This window comes from Phycodurus eques, chromosome 22 (assembly GCF_024500275.1).
Source record: "Phycodurus eques isolate BA_2022a chromosome 22, UOR_Pequ_1.1, whole genome shotgun sequence".
NCBI classification, from domain to species: domain Eukaryota; kingdom Metazoa; phylum Chordata; class Actinopteri; order Syngnathiformes; family Syngnathidae; genus Phycodurus; species Phycodurus eques.
The window spans coordinates 5,856,579-5,876,707 of record NC_084546.1 but is presented as its reverse complement, the minus strand read 5'-3'; the positions used below and the strand labels follow the sequence as shown (position 1 = coordinate 5,876,707).

The 20,129-nt window shown below is 41.8% G+C and overlaps 1 protein-coding gene across 1 annotated transcript in view; it reads left to right on the top strand.

The window, feature by feature from the left end:
• Positions 1 to 20,129, top strand: part of nav3 (neuron navigator 3) — a 126,352-nt gene that overhangs the window by 31,064 nt on the left and 75,159 nt on the right. The window contains 3 exon segments of the mRNA XM_061668486.1: positions 5,392 to 5,509; positions 7,202 to 7,254; positions 19,291 to 19,363. Of these exon segments, the coding sequence (XP_061524470.1) occupies positions 5,392 to 5,509; positions 7,202 to 7,254; positions 19,291 to 19,363 (244 nt within the window).

The following is a 20,129-nucleotide window of genomic DNA, read 5'->3' as shown; positions in this document are numbered from 1 at the left end:
TGTGATTGACAGCTGGCACAGTAACAAAGGCCTCGTTCTCCTGATTGGTGTCCTCCTGATTTAACTTTGCTTTAACCATCACCGTTATTTCCTCAAGCCGAGGGTGAGCCCACGAGGGGAAACTTTGAGACTCCTCAGTTGGGTGTTTGCAGCACTGGAAGGCCGCCCGCTGCGATTACGAGCGCCGGGTTTCCCGTAGGAAGGGGCCCCCTCCCTATTCCGCTCTCGGGACAAGGTAATGACAGTTTTGGAGGGAATCAAGATGCATCAGACTTGCCGCTCAAAGAGGTCCGTGGAGTCAGAATGGCTTCCAGGTGCGCTACAACGGAACACAGACAAAAGCCATCTGCGCCGCCGTGATTCTGTCGGAAATCGGTTTTCAGCGGCGTACTGGATGCTCACTGGAAGCCATCACGGGGATCTGGCGCTTGGTCTCTGAAATGACCCCAGAAAATTGATTCACGCTTGCATTTCCCCCAGAAGACACAGCTGCCATGCTTTACTTTCAGAAGAGACATCACTTCCTTCCTCAGTCTTATCGTATTTTAAAAGGGGCATTTATGGAAAATGGACTTTTGAACAGCCAGACCCATAAAGTGTGAAATTAAACAAACAAGTAAATATTTGGTTGTATGCCTTTTTCTGAAAATGTCTCTGTAGGGCTTTACTTTGCTTAATTTACTTACTAACCACCCCAAAATGGAGTTCCTCCACCCATGACGTGATCAACGAGGCCTGGGTGAACATCCAAAGCCACTTTCATGCAAGATTGCTGCCTCTGGAAGGCTATCATGAAGAAACCCAAACATCCCCTGCAGGTGTGACGCCCCGCCCATCAGTGTCAAAGCCAAAGGGTAAGCAGAGCTGCATTGGGATTTGTCGGACATACTCACTAGGGTTAGTTTGTGATAAGCGGCACAGCTTGATTGCTTGGTGAACCCGTTGACATGGTGGTGATGGGTATTTGTGTGCCGCAGTGTAGTGTATGAACTGCTGAGTAAAGATGCTTCGATTGTCTTTATATGGGCGCGCTCTCAGGTTATGCCCCCTGTCGTCAAGGAAACAGAAACCAGACTTGCCATATGGGGCGGTTTATACCTAAATAAACTGGCTAATTGCAGCGGGACCAGAATTAGTGTGTGTAAAATGAATTGTAAGCCTGACTCAGGCTTCAAAACAGCTGGGAAGTGTTTTCAATTGTGACTCCTTTATTGCATGTACAGTGAACGCCAGCATATTCGTGGTTTGGCATTTGGAGATGTTTTTGGGAGTAACCTGTCCATTTTTTACTGAAAAACTCACCTAGCCGCTGTTTTTGTGGTCAGCCCAGAGCCATGTCTAATATGAAACTATAACTTCGGCGACTTCTTGTGCCATTAAGGGGCCAAGGAACTATGTTGAAGTGAGGGTCGGAGCTTCATTTAGTCAGTGCATAGTCTTGTTTAAGAGAAGAAAAAGTGTTTTCCTGCCAAACGTTTCTTGGTGGGTGGCAGTTATTAACAGAGGAATACTATGCTTGTCATTTATCGATTTTTTTTTATGGTTACAAGGACAAGGAAGTGAAAATGGAAGAAACCAGGATGAGCATTGTTTTTCTTCCCATTAACAGTTTTGCAGCAATCTATCCATCATGTCACATGCATTCATATTCATTCCGCTGTATGCACTCATCACTTGTTCCGTGAAAGCAGCTTTATGTCGCATTTAATCACCTTGAGGACTGACATGAGAGCGGATCCTGTGCCAAGTTTTCAACCCGCCGCAGCCACGGGAGGGCACTTAGCCCATTTCGGACAACCTTACACTGCTAAACGCCCTCTGAGTGATTGTACATATGTGCTCAGTCCCCCCTCGACCGCTGTTAAACTTAATTTATTCGACAAGTCGGCACCGATGCCATGATTAAAGAGTCCATTCATTCATCGATGCTGCATTGATGCATATGTGAACAGGATGGGATGCTGTCCTCTCCTCCAGTCTGGCTCTTCACTGGTTCCCCCTAGAGGTTACAGGGTGACACTGCAGCTTCTATCTATAATACCTGCGCCGAAGTAGCCGCTGCATTGTGATTAAGGCTGCTGAAGGCAGGTTATCTTCTCTGAGGGAAGAGCCTCTCTGGATGTCTCACACCGAAGGGGGACTCAACTACGGAGAAGGTAAACAAGAGGCAGGAGGAGGGGGACTTTGCTTCACTAATGCGTGCGTTTAATGGTCATGTGCGTACTATTTGCTTCGTTGATGTCAGCATCTCGAAAGGAGGCATTTGACAGGTTGAGAAAAAAAAAGAGAGGGAGAGAGGAGCCAAACGGGCTGAACTCTTCCACAGTGACACCGAGCAGTCATGAATCGAGCGCGTTGGCGAGGCGGGCTGCATCTGATGCTTGCCACGCAGCTGGGAGGGATGAGGTTGAGAGGCGACGTCGACCGCTTGCAAACGTCCCGACTTGACTCGAACGCATCACTTCTATACTTTCAAATCATACAATAAATGACACCGTGTTCAGCATCCCACTGGGGTGAGAAACGGGTCTTTTTAGAGAAGAATACACTATAGATAAGATAGATAGATAGATAGATAGATAGATAGATAGATAGATAGATAGATAGATAGATAGATAGATAGATAGATAGATAGATAGATAGATAGATAGATAGATAGATAGATAGATAGATAGATAGATAGATAGATAGATAGATAGATAGATAGATAGATTAAGATGTTATTTATTTATTGCCGTTTATCCATTTTTTTTCAGTGAACCTAACAGGAACGTGTTTGTGATGTGGGGGGAAGCCGTAGTATCCTAACAAATCCCTTTAAAAATCTGTGAATCGGGATTTGAACCCCAAGCCTCAAAACTGTGAGGCAGACATATTTACCACGAGTACAGTGTGCTGCCTCATTGTATTCAATCCAAGAAAATTGTTTCCCCCACCATACAGCAAGGGTAAAAAACTAATCAAACTGACAATAAAATGCACAAGCTATCACTACCGATCCTAAAACCAGTTGGAAAAATGATACTCAAAGTTTATTCCTGTTCAGTAAGCTGAGTGTTCAGACAGAAAACCAACATTTTTGCACCATTCACTTTTGCTGGCATAAAGTGGCATGTCAAATGCAGCCACTAAGCAGCATAAACCAAACAAACCCCTCCAGGTTGGATATGCGCAGTGTGTAAACCTTTAGATTTGTCTTTATTTGAAACAAAGTCCCCTCTGGAGCCACAGCAGATGCAGTGGCAGCTGGCTATTTTTCCCACCCTGCAAATAGATCCAGCGACCACTGCAGTCTTGACAAGATCAAGATATTGCAAATAAGTCTTTTCTTAAAGATGACTGTAAAAGTGTCTGTGATGAATGGAGGTGTCCCTTATAATGTGTATGGGTGTGTAAAGCGAAGCAAATGTATTTATATAGCGCATTTCATACACAAGGCAACTCAATTTGCTTTATATGAATAAAAGCATTTAAAAACAAAGACAAAAAAACAGCTTATAAACATTTGAAACAGAGGCAAAAAAATAAAAATACAATTAAAACAGCGTACAATGCAAGAAACATCATTTAAAAGTGGAAATGCTCTAAAAAGCATGGGGGGGGAAAAGAAGAGTTTTTAACCTGGACTTAAAAACATCTTCTGTTGGCAACTTATTCCATTTGTGTGCAGCATAATAGCTAAATGCTGCTTCACCATGTTTGCTTTGGACTCTCTGCTCCACAATTTGAGCTGAGTCTGTCCATCTCAGAGCCCAACTGGGTTTTTATTGCATTAGCATTTCTTTCATGTATTCAGGACCTAAACCATTTAGTGATTTATAGACCAGTAGCAGAACTTTAAAATCTATTCTAAAGCTGACTGAAAGCCAGTGTAAAGACTTTAGAATTGGAGTAATATGCTCTGACCTCTTTGTTCTGGTCAGAACCCGAGCTGCAGCATTCTGAATGAGCTGCCGCTGTTTAATGCTCTTTTTGAGGAGTCCAGTTAGAAGACCATTACAATAGTCAAGTCTACTTGAGATAAAAGCATGGATGAGCTTCTCCTGGTCTGCTTGACACATGCAAGCCTTCAGTCTGGATATGTTCTTCAGATGGTAGAAGGCAGTTTTCGTAATTGATTTGATATGACTGTTGAAAGTCAGGTCAGAATTGATCAGAACATCAAGGTTTGGGACTTGGTCTTTGTGTAGTAACTTTATTTCTATCTTTAGGTTTCATTTACTTTACAGTAGTTGTCCAGTTCTAAGACTCTCTCACACTCTGTCCATTTGTTTACTTGACTCCTGATGGTCTGTTTACCCTTTTAATGCAATACACGGCCTTTTACACCATAGTGGATCTGTAATTAAGTGTTGACTCTGACAGGCACAGTCACACAGCTTGGACTTGCTCATACCATTGCCATATGGTCACTTTGCAGCCCATTTTGCATCTCCTTGTATGGGAAACATACTTGAGTGGTTCCATCAGACCATTCCATATGGAAATTGGGATATACAACTGTGAGATGAGGATTTTTAATGAATAAAGATAGATGATTTTAGGGTGGAAATCGGTGTCAAGAAAGCTCAACGTCATGCAGTTCAGGTGTTGTAGCAGTGGAAAGTGTGGTGACTGCGCCTTTCAGCTTCTTCAGGTCGTTTGCGGGGCACCCTTAGGGGCTCACGTCTTGCGTCTCCTGAAAGCCCATCGGAATGCCAGCAGCTGTCGGGTTCAGTCTGTTGTTCGGCTGACAAAGTGTTTCTTATCAGTCACTTTATGGACTACAGTGAAAGACTAAGAGACTGCTAAGAGGTCTGACTGATGATACAATGGCTTACCCAACGTAATACTCCTTAAACCTTCTTTTATATCCTATATTTCAATTAATTAGTTTTATAAAGCGATGTATACATCCAAGGCACAGGTGCTGTTTATATAGATGTGTTAACTGTATAAAAGCTGAAATTACAGCCAATTATGAATCACTTAAATTGGATTTCTCATGCAGCGCTCATGAAGTAATAATAGCTATTCCATGTGTTTTAACTGTCTTCCAGTCAGTAAATGGAATAGATGTCTTACTCGACAGCCAGTTAGTTGGACAGGAAAATGAAACAGGAAATTGTGGTACACTGTAAAACATTCATAGCAAATGACTAAATAGTCACAGTTCTTTATTAGGCAGTGATTGAGATGAAAAGAGCAACAGTTGAGTCATTGTGTTTGGCTCATAACGACTCACTTTGGGGCTGTAAAATATGCAAAACACCTTCACTGTATCTAATATGTACACCATTTTTATCAATATATTACGGTACTCACACACGTGTGTGCTTGTCATTTAGCATGGACGCACAGTTAATTGGTGAACACACCTTACTAAATTGTCTGGCAATGTTCTCTTCACAGATTTACACAGACTGGGCCAATCACTACCTGGCAAAGTCGGGCTGTCCGCGGCTCATCAAGGACCTGAGCCAGGACGTCACCGACGGAGTCCTGCTAGCACAGATCATCCAGATAATAGGTACACACATGCACACGCACGCACACACACACACACACACACACACACACACACACGCATTTTCACTCCAGAAACGCTATACCATGGTACCGACTTACGAGTTTTTAGAGATATGGGTCGTCACTTGGCCGAGTTGCAAGCAAAAATTAGAGTCACTAGCGCTAGCTATATTAAAATCACAAAAAGGAGCAATTTTAAAATGAACAATTCTTGAAAAAATAGGCTTTCTTTAAGCTGTTTATTGGCCCTCTCAGTTGAAGTTTACCAACATGCACATGGTGTCTTGAAAATGCTTTATTTTCTCACGAAAATGCTAAATGTTAGTTTCAATAAGGCTGCAGTTATGTAATCAACCCCATCAATACTGACATTTCTTGCATCATTTTTTGAACAAAATCCAACTAAATTCAACCCCTCCATCTTCACTTTGTCTTCTCTTGCATTCAGGTGCTCTACTTATCCTCTTAACACTATATTTACTCTCTCTGTCTTTGTAACATAACAATTTACAAAGACCTGAAGAGCTATCAAATACAGACAGACTGTCTTTTATCTAGTGTGTATCTTCTGATCACAGGGAATCGTGCGCTAAATTGTGAGATGCATGATGAAGCCAGACAGTTGGACGCTTTGAAGTTGATCAGCTGGGTCTTAAATTGGCTTGGATGACAGTGTTTTGGAGCATCTGCTGGTAGTTTTCATTACGACCGGTGCTTAGACTCATTATTATTTGAATAATTGATGCCAGTGAAAATCTAAAGGGGGATTCTCAGTGATTCATTCCTATGTTGTGAACTTTTTGCAGTAAAGTAGGAAGTCACATATGTCCCTTTAGTCCCGCCCACATATTTGGGACACACATTAAAAAAAAAATGTTAAACCTTATTTACAAATGACCTGACTCATTTGTGTCTTTTGTGGTTGTATTCATTCTTTTCTTTTTTTAATTCCTTTATCGCAAATAATTGGCTTAATAACTTTGTTGATATAAAATAAAGATAATCGTGAAATAAAACGTTTTTAGTAAATCATTTCTTCACTGTAATGAAATGAATTATAAATAATAACATGTATGATTGAGAATTATAGAATTAAAATACTTTACGTACACATAAAAAATTTTTTTTACCTCAACCTCAAATGTCCTGGCCCTTGTGTCATTTTCAAAATTAACTGCAGGCCATGAGCACAAAAGTTGGCCCACCCTTGCTTTATAGGACAGTGGCATGTATACCAATTTTTTTCCTTATCTGTATTCGAGTCTTTGTTTCTCCATCACTTCTTCTAGTTGTGTCAAAGTGCAGACTATTTCTTCACCTCCCACTGATGCTGTCCATCCTCCTAAATCTTTCATTTGTACTTCCTTGAACTCACACACTCTCTCGCTCTCACTCTCTTTCTTTGCCTCTCTGTTGGATTGAAACTTTACCCTCCCTGCTTGCCCCGAAACAGACAATGAGGCCACGCTCTGGCCTGTCAGTAATTCTCTGGCAGCAGCTGACGAATTAGGCAGCTTTGCTTCCCAGACGCCCTGTGCGCACGCTCACACACACCCTCCTACGCTTCGACACACACATACACACACGCCGCATGCACCTAACCCAGCGCTTCTTTGCCGGCTTGTACCTGAGCTCACTGGACTGGATGCTGTGGAAGGATAGTAAACATCTCTTCTCGTCCTCTCTCCTGCAGCCAATGAGAAGGTGGAGGATATCAATGGCAGCCCCCGGAGTCAGACCCAAATGGTGAGTCTTATCTTCGATTCTGTCATTGACCACACACACGTTAAGTTCTCATTCCGATTTCCAGAATGAAAAGTATGAGAAACACATATTTGTATCATGATTCACTGCTCTTCGACACCATGACAAACTTACACATCTTGTAACAACAGCCAATTCAACTCCCTTTATAATCAACCCGTAAGACCCGCAATTCCATCAAACAGATCTTATACTGTACTGTAGCATCAGATGTAATCATTTGGATGCAAACCTATGTTCTTAATGTACTTTACCCTGTTTGAACCTGCCATACATCCTCATAAGGTTGATATTTTTATTTAGCCCCCCTGGAGAAGTTCAAGCCTATTTATTTTGACTATTGCGCACTTCTGGCTGCCATTCAGCACACTGTTGACTTAATGAGACTTCAGGCTCGCGTACCTACTCATTTTCATCACAGTGAGATCATTATGTGCGCTTTAACTAGAGTCGACTGAGTGTTTATGGGGTATTGGTTCAGCCGTGGCATCCGTGTGCCTACCGCTGCAGTGAAAAAGTAAATCTGTTGCTTTTTTAATGAGACAGCGTGGGTGAGGTCTGAGTAAGAGCCCGAGAAAATACTGCATCTTTGCTCTGCTATAACCATTGTCCCGGTATGTGTTCATATATTTCCACAGTGCTATTATGTAGGTCGTACAGACGGGACAAATTGATGGATTTGATTTAAAGTCTCGGAACATCTGAGAGAAAATCTGGGATTCGCTCCAAAAGGAATGTGTTCGTACAATTGGTTTCACAAGTTTTGTGTCATTTTTCAGCTGTTTTGACTCACTCGTCCACGGAGAGTCCAGCTGTGGTGGAAGTCGGCTGCGCTCTGTTAGGAAATAGCACTAAAGAACCAGGAAGGAAGAGGGAAGGTGAAACCTGAGAGTAAGAGGTGTCAAACCGAGTTTCCTGGAGATAAACTCCAAAACTTATTGTGGGCCTAACTGGTAAGGGCCAGCACCACAAGCAAACGTCCTTTTGGTTTTATACTCCCTTGTTTACTTAAAGTTATGGCTTCTAAAAAGTGAGCGCTGTGTACTTTAGTGGCCAAAGGTTCTGCGGTTAACCACGTTCAAGACTTAATTGGGCAGTGATTCTCAAAATTTTGAACGAGTGGTATGCAAAATAGGTAGAGTTCAATTGTATTTAACTTTGAAGTTCAATGCATTTGCATTTCATCTTCAAGAATTGCTTATTTTTTTCCAGATTTATTTAAGGAACATTTTTATTTAACTTTGATGTGCAATACATTTTAACTGACTCATTATTTAACTCCTCCAAAGCCACGGACGTTTATATTCATCAACTGGAATCCGACTGTTTACTGCCAAGTCAAGTACGGTTTGTCAACTCATGTCATGACTGACAGTATGCAGTTTTACTCTTTGTCTACAGCCACTTACTAAACCCACTGATCCCCTCCACCTGCTACGGGGGAACAGTGGGTCCAGCCATCTTAGGAATCGTAACTTTAAGGAGGTATGGTTGCTTCCACAGTGGGCACAAGGAAGGAAACAACTGATGCACACTTGAACACACACATCAAGAATAATGACAAAAGGCTAAAACAACAACGTGAGACTGTAATGCAATACACGTATATGGTACCACAGTCTTCTCCAGATTGTGTCCATTCATCCTGAAGAGTATCTATGAGGTTGCAAAGTTGTTTGATGGTGTTGAGGTTAGTTTATCCATGCCAAACTCATCCAACCATGCGTTACAGGACCTTGCTTTGTGCACTGGGGCCAACAGAAAATGTTCTTCTCCAAACTGTTACCACAAAATCAGAAGCATACATTTCTCCTACGTAGTTAATGGATGAAAAAGTGTACCACAATACTTGTGTCCGCTTAGCTACCGATACAGGAGTAGTTGTCAGAGACGGTATGGTAGCCACTTGGGAGTGGATTCATTTAATACACTCTTTTGTAGGATGAGAAATGACAGTCCCAAAATCATAAGCCTTCTTGTCCACGTGGGGGGTCTCTTCAGGTGTGCGGAGTGGACCGCGGCCAACTAAGCAGCTGCAGGAGCAGACTCTTGCACGCCAGTGTCAGTGTAGAGTCTTCAACTAATCTTTGACTATGTTGGGATTCCTGCTAGGAGCAAATGGTTATTGAAGAAAAGGTTTATGATGTACAGTATGTATATAAATGGTTAATCAATGGATGCATTTGGTACTAAAACACATTTTAAGTGGTGGTTGCTGTTGTTGTTTTAAACGGGAGCTGAGGCTTTAAAAACAAAACAAAACTTACTCCTTGACCTGAACAATTAAATGTGAATCTACGAGGAAAAAACAAAGTGAACAGTACTGTGACATTAAAGATGATTTAAGATAATAAAAAAACAACAACAACAAAACTATAACCAATAATAAAAAATATATATATTTTATATTTAAAAAAAACTACCAATGCACCCCTTCCCTTGATTTGTATTATTGTAGCTTCTACAGACAAAAATGATTCCTGAGATGCAGGGATGCCAACACCATCAATATGACAGTAACATTTTACAATATCAGTAATAATCCTAATTTATTCCATACTGAAATGAAAATGCCTCGAAATTGACAACGACAGAGCAAGCCATGAATGTTAATATTCAGCATGAGGATGAATAATTGCTCATTGTATGCATTGTGTTTAGAGGCTCTTTAAGTGAAATGAGATTTTGAATGCTAAAATGTAATTATTGCTATTCATCGATTTTCAAATGGAGTGTTTTATGAAAAAAAATGAAATCATAGTAAACCACATTATTATGTATTAACATGTCCAACTGTAGTTGTTTACAGACTGCATTCCTGAACGGAGAAAAAAAAATGTTTTCGTACATGTGATTACATTCATTTATTAACTTGAATTTATTAATTAATTCATGTCCGCGTTGTAACAGAATTCCATTTAGCCAGTTTAAAATTGGGTATAAAAAGTTGAAGTCTGAAATCTGTCATTCCTGTTGAAAATGGTCAAATGTACAGCCCACTGAAATTTAAACAGTTCGCATTACAGCACTGAAGAATGCTTTACAACAGGTAGCCTTAATATAATTGCGAAGGATCGTATAGTTTAGCATTCTGCTGGATTGCTTGTGATTTGATGGTAAACTGGTTACTGCATCTCACATTCACCTTGTTTTTGTTGGTCGTAAAACTTTACATCCATTCTATGAACTTTCCAGCTCATAGTAGCGGATGGCAAAAGAGCCTTATTCAGCATTCGGTAGAAAATATTAAGTCTCGCAACACTAATCCTCCTCATTATAGACAGACATCGTTAGCAAACCACGCAGCGCTTCCCCTGGAATACAGATGAGTGTGCACTTTCATTTTCTCGGGTTTATGCGTGCGCCTTTTGTTTCGAGCCGCCTCAGCAAAGAGTCTCATGCAAAAAAAAAAAACAACACATCACCTCATAAATGATGAATACCACTTCGTAAATGAAGTGATGTGGCATCTGCCTGCAGGAGCCCGCAGATCGTTTTAGGACAGATTAGATGTAACAACTCACCACTTTATTTTCAAATCTGCCATATTTTTAGTGTGTCGCAGATCATATTAAAAGCAACCATCCTGGCCAACCCTTCACGCACTTAAAAGAGACAAGATACTAGGGCTCTAAACTTTTTAATGATGTTTAGCACATGAAACATTTCTGCACTTGTGATTTAATGATTTGTAGGGTGTGGGTGCAATGACCCCCAGCTGCATTACAGATCGTATTCCACTTAAAACTTTCAGTTATATAGAAAAAGAACCCCTGACACTCATATAGGTTGCCTGTATGTAGTGTGAAATATCCCAACCTTGGAAATTTGGCCATCTTGTGTCCAAGACACAAAATATGCAGGGTTTTTGCATTGACAGATTAACCTGAAACACACTCTGTAAAACATTCAGTCATAAGCAACACAGTTCTTGCCCTACCAATAGGGTTCATGTCCTACCAATAGAGTGTCCCCAATGTACAGAGTGAAGATTGGCTGGATGGTATGGCCATTAACATTTCCACCAAATTCTCAAGTCATTTCACTGATCGCAAATGGACAGTTCTGGTTGTTTTAGATGTCTGATCTGAGAAGGTTTCATCAGTTCAGTTGACATAGATTAGATAGGACAGCTCAAGCCCGCGCGTTGGTGTGGAAACCCAAGTAAATTAAAAGCACACCCCAACCACAAATGATATGGCTCTTTTAGGATGCCAAATGACAGTCGTTAAGATACATTGGAGAGGCCCTGCCCACCAACGAGGATACTTGAGTTCCCACTCCAACACTCTAGCCTATGTCAATGGACTAACGAGGCCTGCTCGGATGACAGGCGAAACGTCTTCAAAGATAACCTGTCCACTTGTGGTCCACTCCATGCTCTGAGAATACAGTGTCCTAGATGAATGGAATTATTAATAGGCATTTTCACCTACATTTACAGCAACTTTTAGTTCTCGGCAAATATAGTTCCTGGAACTCGTAAATTCCCATCAGATGTGTGAAGCCTCAGTCCAAAGGTTAGACAATCCTTCCTGTGGTCCAAACACACGTTGGTCCTCCCCAAACAATCCTAGTTCTGGGGTTTGTGCGGTAGAGCACTAACAGAAACCTCAAATTCTGCATCTACAACAATACTGTTGACATATCACATAAACAATTCGAACAAAATTGCCATAGACCAAACACATTTTGAAATTGAACCCTTTGACGTCAGCGAGGCAACCCCACTAACTATTTGGCCTCAGCACCATGTTTGCAGGGGTGCCTTTGTGGTCGAATTGAGTCGAGTGTTTCTTTGAGACTGTAAAAGCCCACTGGTCTCATCTGGACCCAATCTGTGTGCTGCCTGCACTTCACCACCGACATGAGGACAAATGGCACTGGCTTATTCTTCGTCGGCCAGATGCTTCATCACCACCGCTGCTCATTAATAACCTCCACAACCAATTGATCATGTTCCTAATTTGAGTCCCACTTCGGGCCGGAGTTTTAGCAACCTACTGGCAGCGTGTCCTCGGGTTGTTTACAACAGCGTGGCTTGTTCTGGGAAAAAATGGCAACAAATGGATGATGGGAACTCTGAGCTCCAGGAACGTTCCCAATGGCGTTTTGAAAGCTTGGTGATTGGCAGCGAGTGCCTTGAAGAGGGACAAGGCAGATGGCCAGTTCTCGACTACTGAAACTAAAGCAGTTTGGGGAGTTAAACCTCTTCACTTTCCTTAACGCAGTGATCGCCTTGTAGCCAGAAATCCATATGTCAATATCACGTTGTCAAGCGGGTAAAAACGCATTAAGCGCGTTCACCTCTGCCAAATGTTGAGGTAGCAAATAAACTTAGTTTGAAGGGAAAAATAAAGTCCTCTGATCCGCTGGTTAGTTTGCTTTCACCACTCATCTAGTTTGTTTCCATATGCAACAGCTGGTTCAGCAAGAAGCCCTGAAAACGATACGGTACACTGCACCACAGGCAAAGTAACTGAGAGCTGCATTTTCTCATATGTTCTTATAACCTCAAGGAAACAACCTGCAAAGTTGCAAAAGTTGCGAATAAGCGGCAAACTTTCAGGAGTGTGTTTACACTGCCTCGAAGTAGCCCAAAAATAACTCAAGCCTGTTTGAATTTTAGACTCGATATACAATAATCCTGTAATCGCTCACCACCTTCAGGCTTGAAAATAAATTGTTGCTACTCCCCAGAAGTTGGCAGCTAGTGTCTCCCATACCACCTCTGCGTGCGGAATGTTTTCTGGATGCAAGCATACATAAACCAGTAGCTATAAAAGACATAAATGCAAGCAGGAGAGCAAATAACTCTGGAATATTACTTATTTTATATAACTACATAATATTACATATGACATTGCTTTCATAGTTGTCAATTCACTGCAGAGATTTTTTTTTTCACAGAACACAGGTCACAATTTTGTTTGCTGAACTTCATTGTTTGTTTTTATCGGTGTTCATTTGTGTGATTTGTGTTGAATTCATTATTGGAAACAAACTGCGTATGGAACAAATCCGTTGTCAGACAATTGGAGGATGCCCCTACATTTCAGTTTCAGTTTCAAAAGGAACATTTGGTGCTGTACCTATTTTGGTAACTGATTAATATTCAGTATAATAGAATATCTTTAGACTGGATGATTATTTGACAAGTTGTCCAATTTAGCAAATCCAAGTAGAGCATCCACAGACTTCTTATGTGCTCACTTGTTGCTCAATTGCTAGTTTTTAATCACTCATTAGAACCAAACAGGCAATTGTTCTGCTCTGTTTGTTTAAGACGGACGCAGTGAAAGATTGGTCCAACCTTTTGATCTGATGCGGTTTGACCGCAACAGCTGCAATCTCCCTCGCCATGGATACAGTACAAACTCGGGAGTAATTCTATAGCGGTCACAGCACTTACTTAGTCACTAATGGTCCTGACACAGAATCTGAAAGGAAGCCATCGGATCCAATTCAGTAGGCTGACGCGCTTGGCATGCTTTTAGAAAAGTAGTGATGCATCCGCAATGTTGAAAATAGTCATACAAGCACAAAGGCTAAGAGTTGTGGAACATTCCTATCGTTTTTATCTTGTCACCCTTTCTTGTGCTCGTCTGTTTTAATCCACCATCTCGCTTCGCTTATGGCAGCGAGCTCTCACAGCCAGGCCAACCTGATGTTTGCTTCTCCACCTCCCTGCCTTGAGTCAACTCCACCCGGTTGCTGTTTTCCTTCGTCTGCATTGGTCTCGCTGGCATTCATTACCCGCTGCTTCAACAAAAAGATGCTTGTCGCCCGCAAACGTGCCCTGTGTATTCTGAGAGGCCAGGTTCGCTTTTCACACTCCCTCCCAAAAATGCAGTCGAGGCCGCTGGGTTGGGTGAATTGACGCACATCGGCCCATCAATCAGTGACCACACAACACTCTTTATTTATCATCTCAGGCGTAGCCAAAGGGACAAAAGAGTGCAGTTTGTTTCTGTGTCGATTCACTGTTTCCATTTCCACGTCTCCTCCAACCAATCATTTACCTTGACATCTGAGACAAAATTGGGTTATTGTACTAAACAATCAGGATAGAGTACAGAGAACCCCCATTTAGTATCAAGTCAGTATTTAATGCCATGTTTGAGATGTAAGATCACATATACTGTAACACTTCCAGCTTCTAGCATTGGTTCAACATGTCCTTCAACTGCCACAATTTTTCAGTTGTTTCAGTGCATCACAAGGTGACATTCAGTGCTCGACCTTTGTATTTCCACACTTGCATCATTTCTCTGTCAGTGGGTTGTGCAAACAGTTTTCTTAAAAGTCAGCAGCGTAACATCGCGAGACCCTTTTGGGAGCGAGGGGTCCCCAGACGGCACTTACAGCTAAAATCTGTTGGCTGTCAACAGTAATCCCGTCCGTCATGTTGACCTACGCAGAATGACCCTGAAAGAGCGTGTGTGCATGAGGAAGGAGATCGTCCCGCGGTGGGCCTGTGTGAGCTTTTAGAAGCCATCAAGTTACACTTAAATGTCATTCTCACCTCTCTTAATCTTAATCTTCTGCCAGATGTTGAATTACATACATACCTATACGAAAGCAAACCTTTTTTTATATATATATATCATGGGTCTCTGACTGGTTCCATTCGGTTTCACTTGATTCCCTCATAATGACAATGAGTTCTTTTGTTTTGTTGCAAAACGTAATCAGACACACTCCGCTCGCCCTGTGCACCATTCAAAACATGATCCTTACAACAGATGCAGACATTTCAGACGATGTAGCTCATAAAATAGCGGCAGGTGTCATTCTCCTTTAACTGCCGGTATAGCACAAGACATAAATGGTGACTTGTACGTTCCCACTGACCCTCTGTGAGGTGGAATCGATTAACACGTAGGAACAGCTCAAATGTGTAGCTTTGCTCTGTGAAATATCGAATTATTTGGTAGCGTATTAACTTCACGTAGGCAGTACAGTCCATTTTGTTAAAACACCGAAGGTCTGATAAAGTTACTGATGGGATCTCTGAAGGCTTTGTCAAAGTTTTCATGCTGAACATGTAGAGGCTGGTGATAGTGGAAATCGAATGAAGTAAATATTCATCACGCTGGACAAGGATCTTCTACCTTGAGGAGAGTGCCAGTTCCTTTTGTTTTCTACTTGTTGTCCCGTCAGAGGTTGCCACAGCAAGTTGTTTGGCAGAGTTTTTACTCTGGATGCTCTTCTTGACACAACCCACCCATTTATTTAAAAAAAAAATCTGGGCTTGGAACTGATTGTGGATGGGGTATCGGTACGTTGACCCGTGAACTTTATATTTGTGTGGATGGTTGGATAGTTTGGCTGCAGCAATTGCCGTTGTTCTAAGTAGTTCCATTCTACTTATCCAATGTACAGTAATGTTATTGGCGTTACTGTGAAAAGGGGCAGAATAACAAACACTATCACATGGCGTCAAACTGTTTCAGACCACATCAGTAACAGGATTTAAAAAAAGATGAATAGAAGTTTGACTGCCGTACACATGTGGCCACAAAGCGTGCCTGTGAGGCAGATGCTTGCAATGCCGCACGGACAACATTCAAGTTGTATGATATCGGAAAACCAGCCAATCTATATAATCAAGACATCCATTTGCCATGCACATCCTTCTGTTAATACATCATGTGTCCTTTCAAAGCTGAGAGAACTTCAGCGTTTATTTACACAACCAGCCATGCCACTTGTTAACAACTCACATGACATTCTTGCTTGATGTATTAGCACAGGATGACACAAAACTCCACTGGTGAAAAAGAAGCAGCCATTCTTTCACGGAAAAAAACCACAACCTTGTGGCGGCAACTTAGCAGCAGAAAAGCAGTAAAATATGGCTTCATCAGCATGCAAATATTCTCTATTTCAAATAAGCTCAGCTCGACAGCGCTGATTGATTAAGTGTACTGTGGCTATGAAAAGCAGCCCGCGAATGCGTCACTTCAGTGAGAATGATGGGCCGACTAATTGGCTTCCAAGTGTCAAGAAGTTATAGGAACAAGAGGCATGCATTCATCAGACTAACTTTGGTGCAGTGATGCAAGAATGGTTTATTTATCCAGCTGATTTGTTTTGGCAATATTCTTCCTTATTCATGCACTGACTAGCGACTTTTAAGGATTTTCCAGTCGAGGTACGGCATTTTGGTGAAATAAAACCTGTCATTTATGAAGATATGCGCTTGCGCTGTAAAATGCTTATGCTCAGTTTTCCTCAAGGAGCTTGTTTTCTGGCACTTGATGTCTTGGCTCATTTTACATGACAATTTCATCTTCGGCAGAATGCTTTCCAATTCTAGCCTGTGCCAGTCACTTGATGCCCAATGTGACTTTTACAAATGACTATATTAAGGTCTGTGGGGGGAAAATCAGAGCATATACTGAAGTTGGATGATAATTTTTTAATGAGATTTATAACACCTGTTGTCCTGTTGGTCATAGCATTGTTGCTGAAACCAGGAAATCACATGTGTCACTGCCTCCTTTCCACACTCTACTTCTGTGTCACCCTGCAAATGGGTAGAAGTGTGTCAAGCCGTAACTGTACAAAGTGTGCATAAAAGTAGTTCAGTACTGCTTGTACCAAGGCTTGACATTTTGAGGTCCTGTATCACGAAAAAGGTAGTGTTCCAAGCCAAGCTGTCAATACAATGGTCGCTAATGATGTCTTTCTTTTGGTTTTTAAGATTTGTATCTTGGGGCTACCAGATTCAATGTGACTGCTGTGACTTGTTGAGTCAAAGTTAAATCCTTCAGTATTTTTGCCTGCTCCTTTGCGTCCACCAGTGTCGATGACAGGTAGCGTCGCAACGTGTGGTTTCCGACACAGGCTTTGTGTCACCGGGCTTTTTTCTCCACTCATCACGTCCGCGTGATACTTACAATTGCAGAGCGGAAACCCATTATCACCCAACATTAACATCTCCCCATCTTTATTCCGCCCTGCTTCGCGGTCAGTTCCTTCCCACAATTCTGGTTGCACATGTGGCCCCTTTTCCTGTTGGAATTTATTAGTGAGAGCCTCATCAAAATGCCCTTTTCCAACTTGCTGATAAAGGCTGTTTGGTGCCAGCTTGCATTGGAAAAAATAAATGATATCAGTTGCTTGTGAGGCTGGTGTAGGATACCACAAAGCCATAAGTCTTCACCAAACTCGCAGTTACACCTCGCCAGAGACCTCTGGAAAATGAATGCCCCGGCCGTCGTTCGACACCTTCATCATTATCAAGCGTTTTTTTGCGTCATTTTAGTTTTCGGGGAGACTTTAAAACAAACACCGGTTTCATCGGAAAGCCTCAGGATTTCTCTTTGGAGAGTCAGTGGGTGTCCCTAAGGAAGGGTGTTGATGCGATACCTTGTGTTTATGAGTTTCACCCCTTTCTTGTGTTTATGAACTATTAAAACACTCATCCACAGACACACACGGCCTGTCGAACAGATGCAAAGCACCCATAAATATTCAAAAGTAGAAGTCATTTAACAAAAAATGATCACGAAATAACTTTTTTGACGCAGATGTCTGAGTGAATGGGGCGTGGTAAAACAAGCAAGCGCACAAAGGACACATATGTTTGCGTATGTGAAAAACGTGGGGAAGGAATATGGAAGCCCAGATTTGAGGGTGTTTTAAGTCACGTGTTGTGTCGCGCACATGGAGGAATTATTTGTGTGACTTGTGGTCTTGCAACAAAATGGAAAGCGCTCGGAATGATAGCACCAGAATCCATATTATTATATAGTAGTATAGTATTTGCAATACTATACTACAGGGATTCCCCCCCAAATTCACTTAACGACATATTTAAATAGACACAAAAACCGGTACTCAAATTACACTTTGACCGATCTTCATTGTAAAAATCACCAATCTTGCTATGAAAGCCTAGCTTATGGTTGGTCATTTTCCTCATTATTTAGTCCTTTGCGCATGATTAAACATGACAAAGTTGGGGAAAGGTTGTTCGACAGAAGCGATTCTCAAAGTGTGGTATGTGTATCACATAGTAGTATGTACATGTACATGGACTTCCTCCAGTGGTACGTGGAAGAATCTCTGCCCAAGTGCAATTCAGTTGTATTGAACTTTTAAGTTCAATACAATTGTATTGAATCTTTAAGATCTGTTTGCAAGACTGCTATATGATATAATCGCAATGTTATGTCACAGCTGCAACATGATTAAGTAATAATTACCTTAACTTTAGATTTACTTGATTTCTACTCTAACATTACATTTTGTTTTACTGTAACCAGATTTTGTATGTTGCTATCAAAATTACACAAATAATCATCATTTTACGCTTGTAACTGTATTATCTTGCTGGAATGCACATTCCATATTCAGTGAGACAAATGGTACTTAGTACTTCCTTATTGTATTTTAACATCTCCCTCATAATAGGAGACAGAGACTCAAACTACTTTATGAACAAAATGTAAGGAGGAGAAGGAGGAGGATTTGCGGTTGGAGGGGGTCTTCCAGAATCATCATCACTGCACGTTGGACGTCTGGCCAACCTGTTGCATTGCCCAGGCGCACTGCACTGAATGGCTAGATCTGTGAACTTTGAACTTGTCATATAAAGGAAGGATGGTGCCAGTTGAGCAGCATGCTAATGAAGGAATGTGAAAAATTCCCCTGCATGAAATGCAAGTTTGAAGGAGGCACAGTTCTTAGTGAATGCTGTCGACAGTATTTGTGGGCGTTTGCATTGCAGCTGCTGCCTACTCATTTATTCACTTGCTATCACTGTATTCTTACTCAACTCCATTGTGCCGCGGGCTGCGTAGGTGGCGACACACGGCGGTCAGTATGTCACGCAGGCAGGCCCGACGGTCATGTGGCCATGGGCCTCGTAACCACACAATGATGTGCTTTATGGCTAATAATGCTGATCATCCCTACCACCCCGCAAGACATTTCAGCTCATTGAATGTTAAGTTTTGTAACTTGCTGTGTGTCTGATTGCCTTGCACTCATTTGTTTTGTCTCCAGATTGAGAATGTGGACGCCTGCCTCAGTTTCCTCGACGCTAGAGGAGTGAATGTACAAGGGCTCTCAGCAGAAGGTAAGATCTGGACCTCTGAAACTAATTAAGTCAGTCAGTAGTTGTTATTGCTATGCATGGGGGGGCAACCTAAGTGTTTACCATGCTGGTACGTAAAACGTAATACAGTGTCTAATGTATACTGCATAATGTGTTTTTATGATAATACTTTACTGTATTCATAAATTCCTATGTACCTGTAGTAAGAAAGCAAAGCGCAGAGACTCTCTGAACGGATCTAGTTAGTTAGTTAAAAGGGCGAATGATCATTGCCAACAGCCTCTCAAAATATCCACACTTTCTCCTTTATTCCCATCCATTTACTGTCAGTTTTTGGAAATCAGCTTCTTCCTTGACAATCGCACCATGTTTTTGTGGTTCAGCCATGAAACAATACAGTTCAGTACATTGTATGTGGAGTCTCAAAACCCTCAATACAGGGTCGCAGTGTTTCCGTTGCAGTGCACTGGTAGATATGCGGTGCTCACTCGCTTGCTGTGCGGCGAACAGTCGCCAACTGTAAATTTTCCACAATGGTCCACCTCAGTCGCATTCCCCCGTGTCACTCGGTGTGCAGCGAGCCTCAGCAACATTGTCTCCATATTTAGCGACTTTTACCACTCCTTAAGCAAAATTTTTTTCCCCAAATGACTGGTACAAATGTGACCACTTTTAGTGGTGTTATTGGAGACTCTGGCAGTCCTTCCACGTCCAGACTGCAAATGAAGGGAGCTTGCACAAAGCCACCACTGGCTAATTTAAACAAGTCACTTCACATTTGTATATA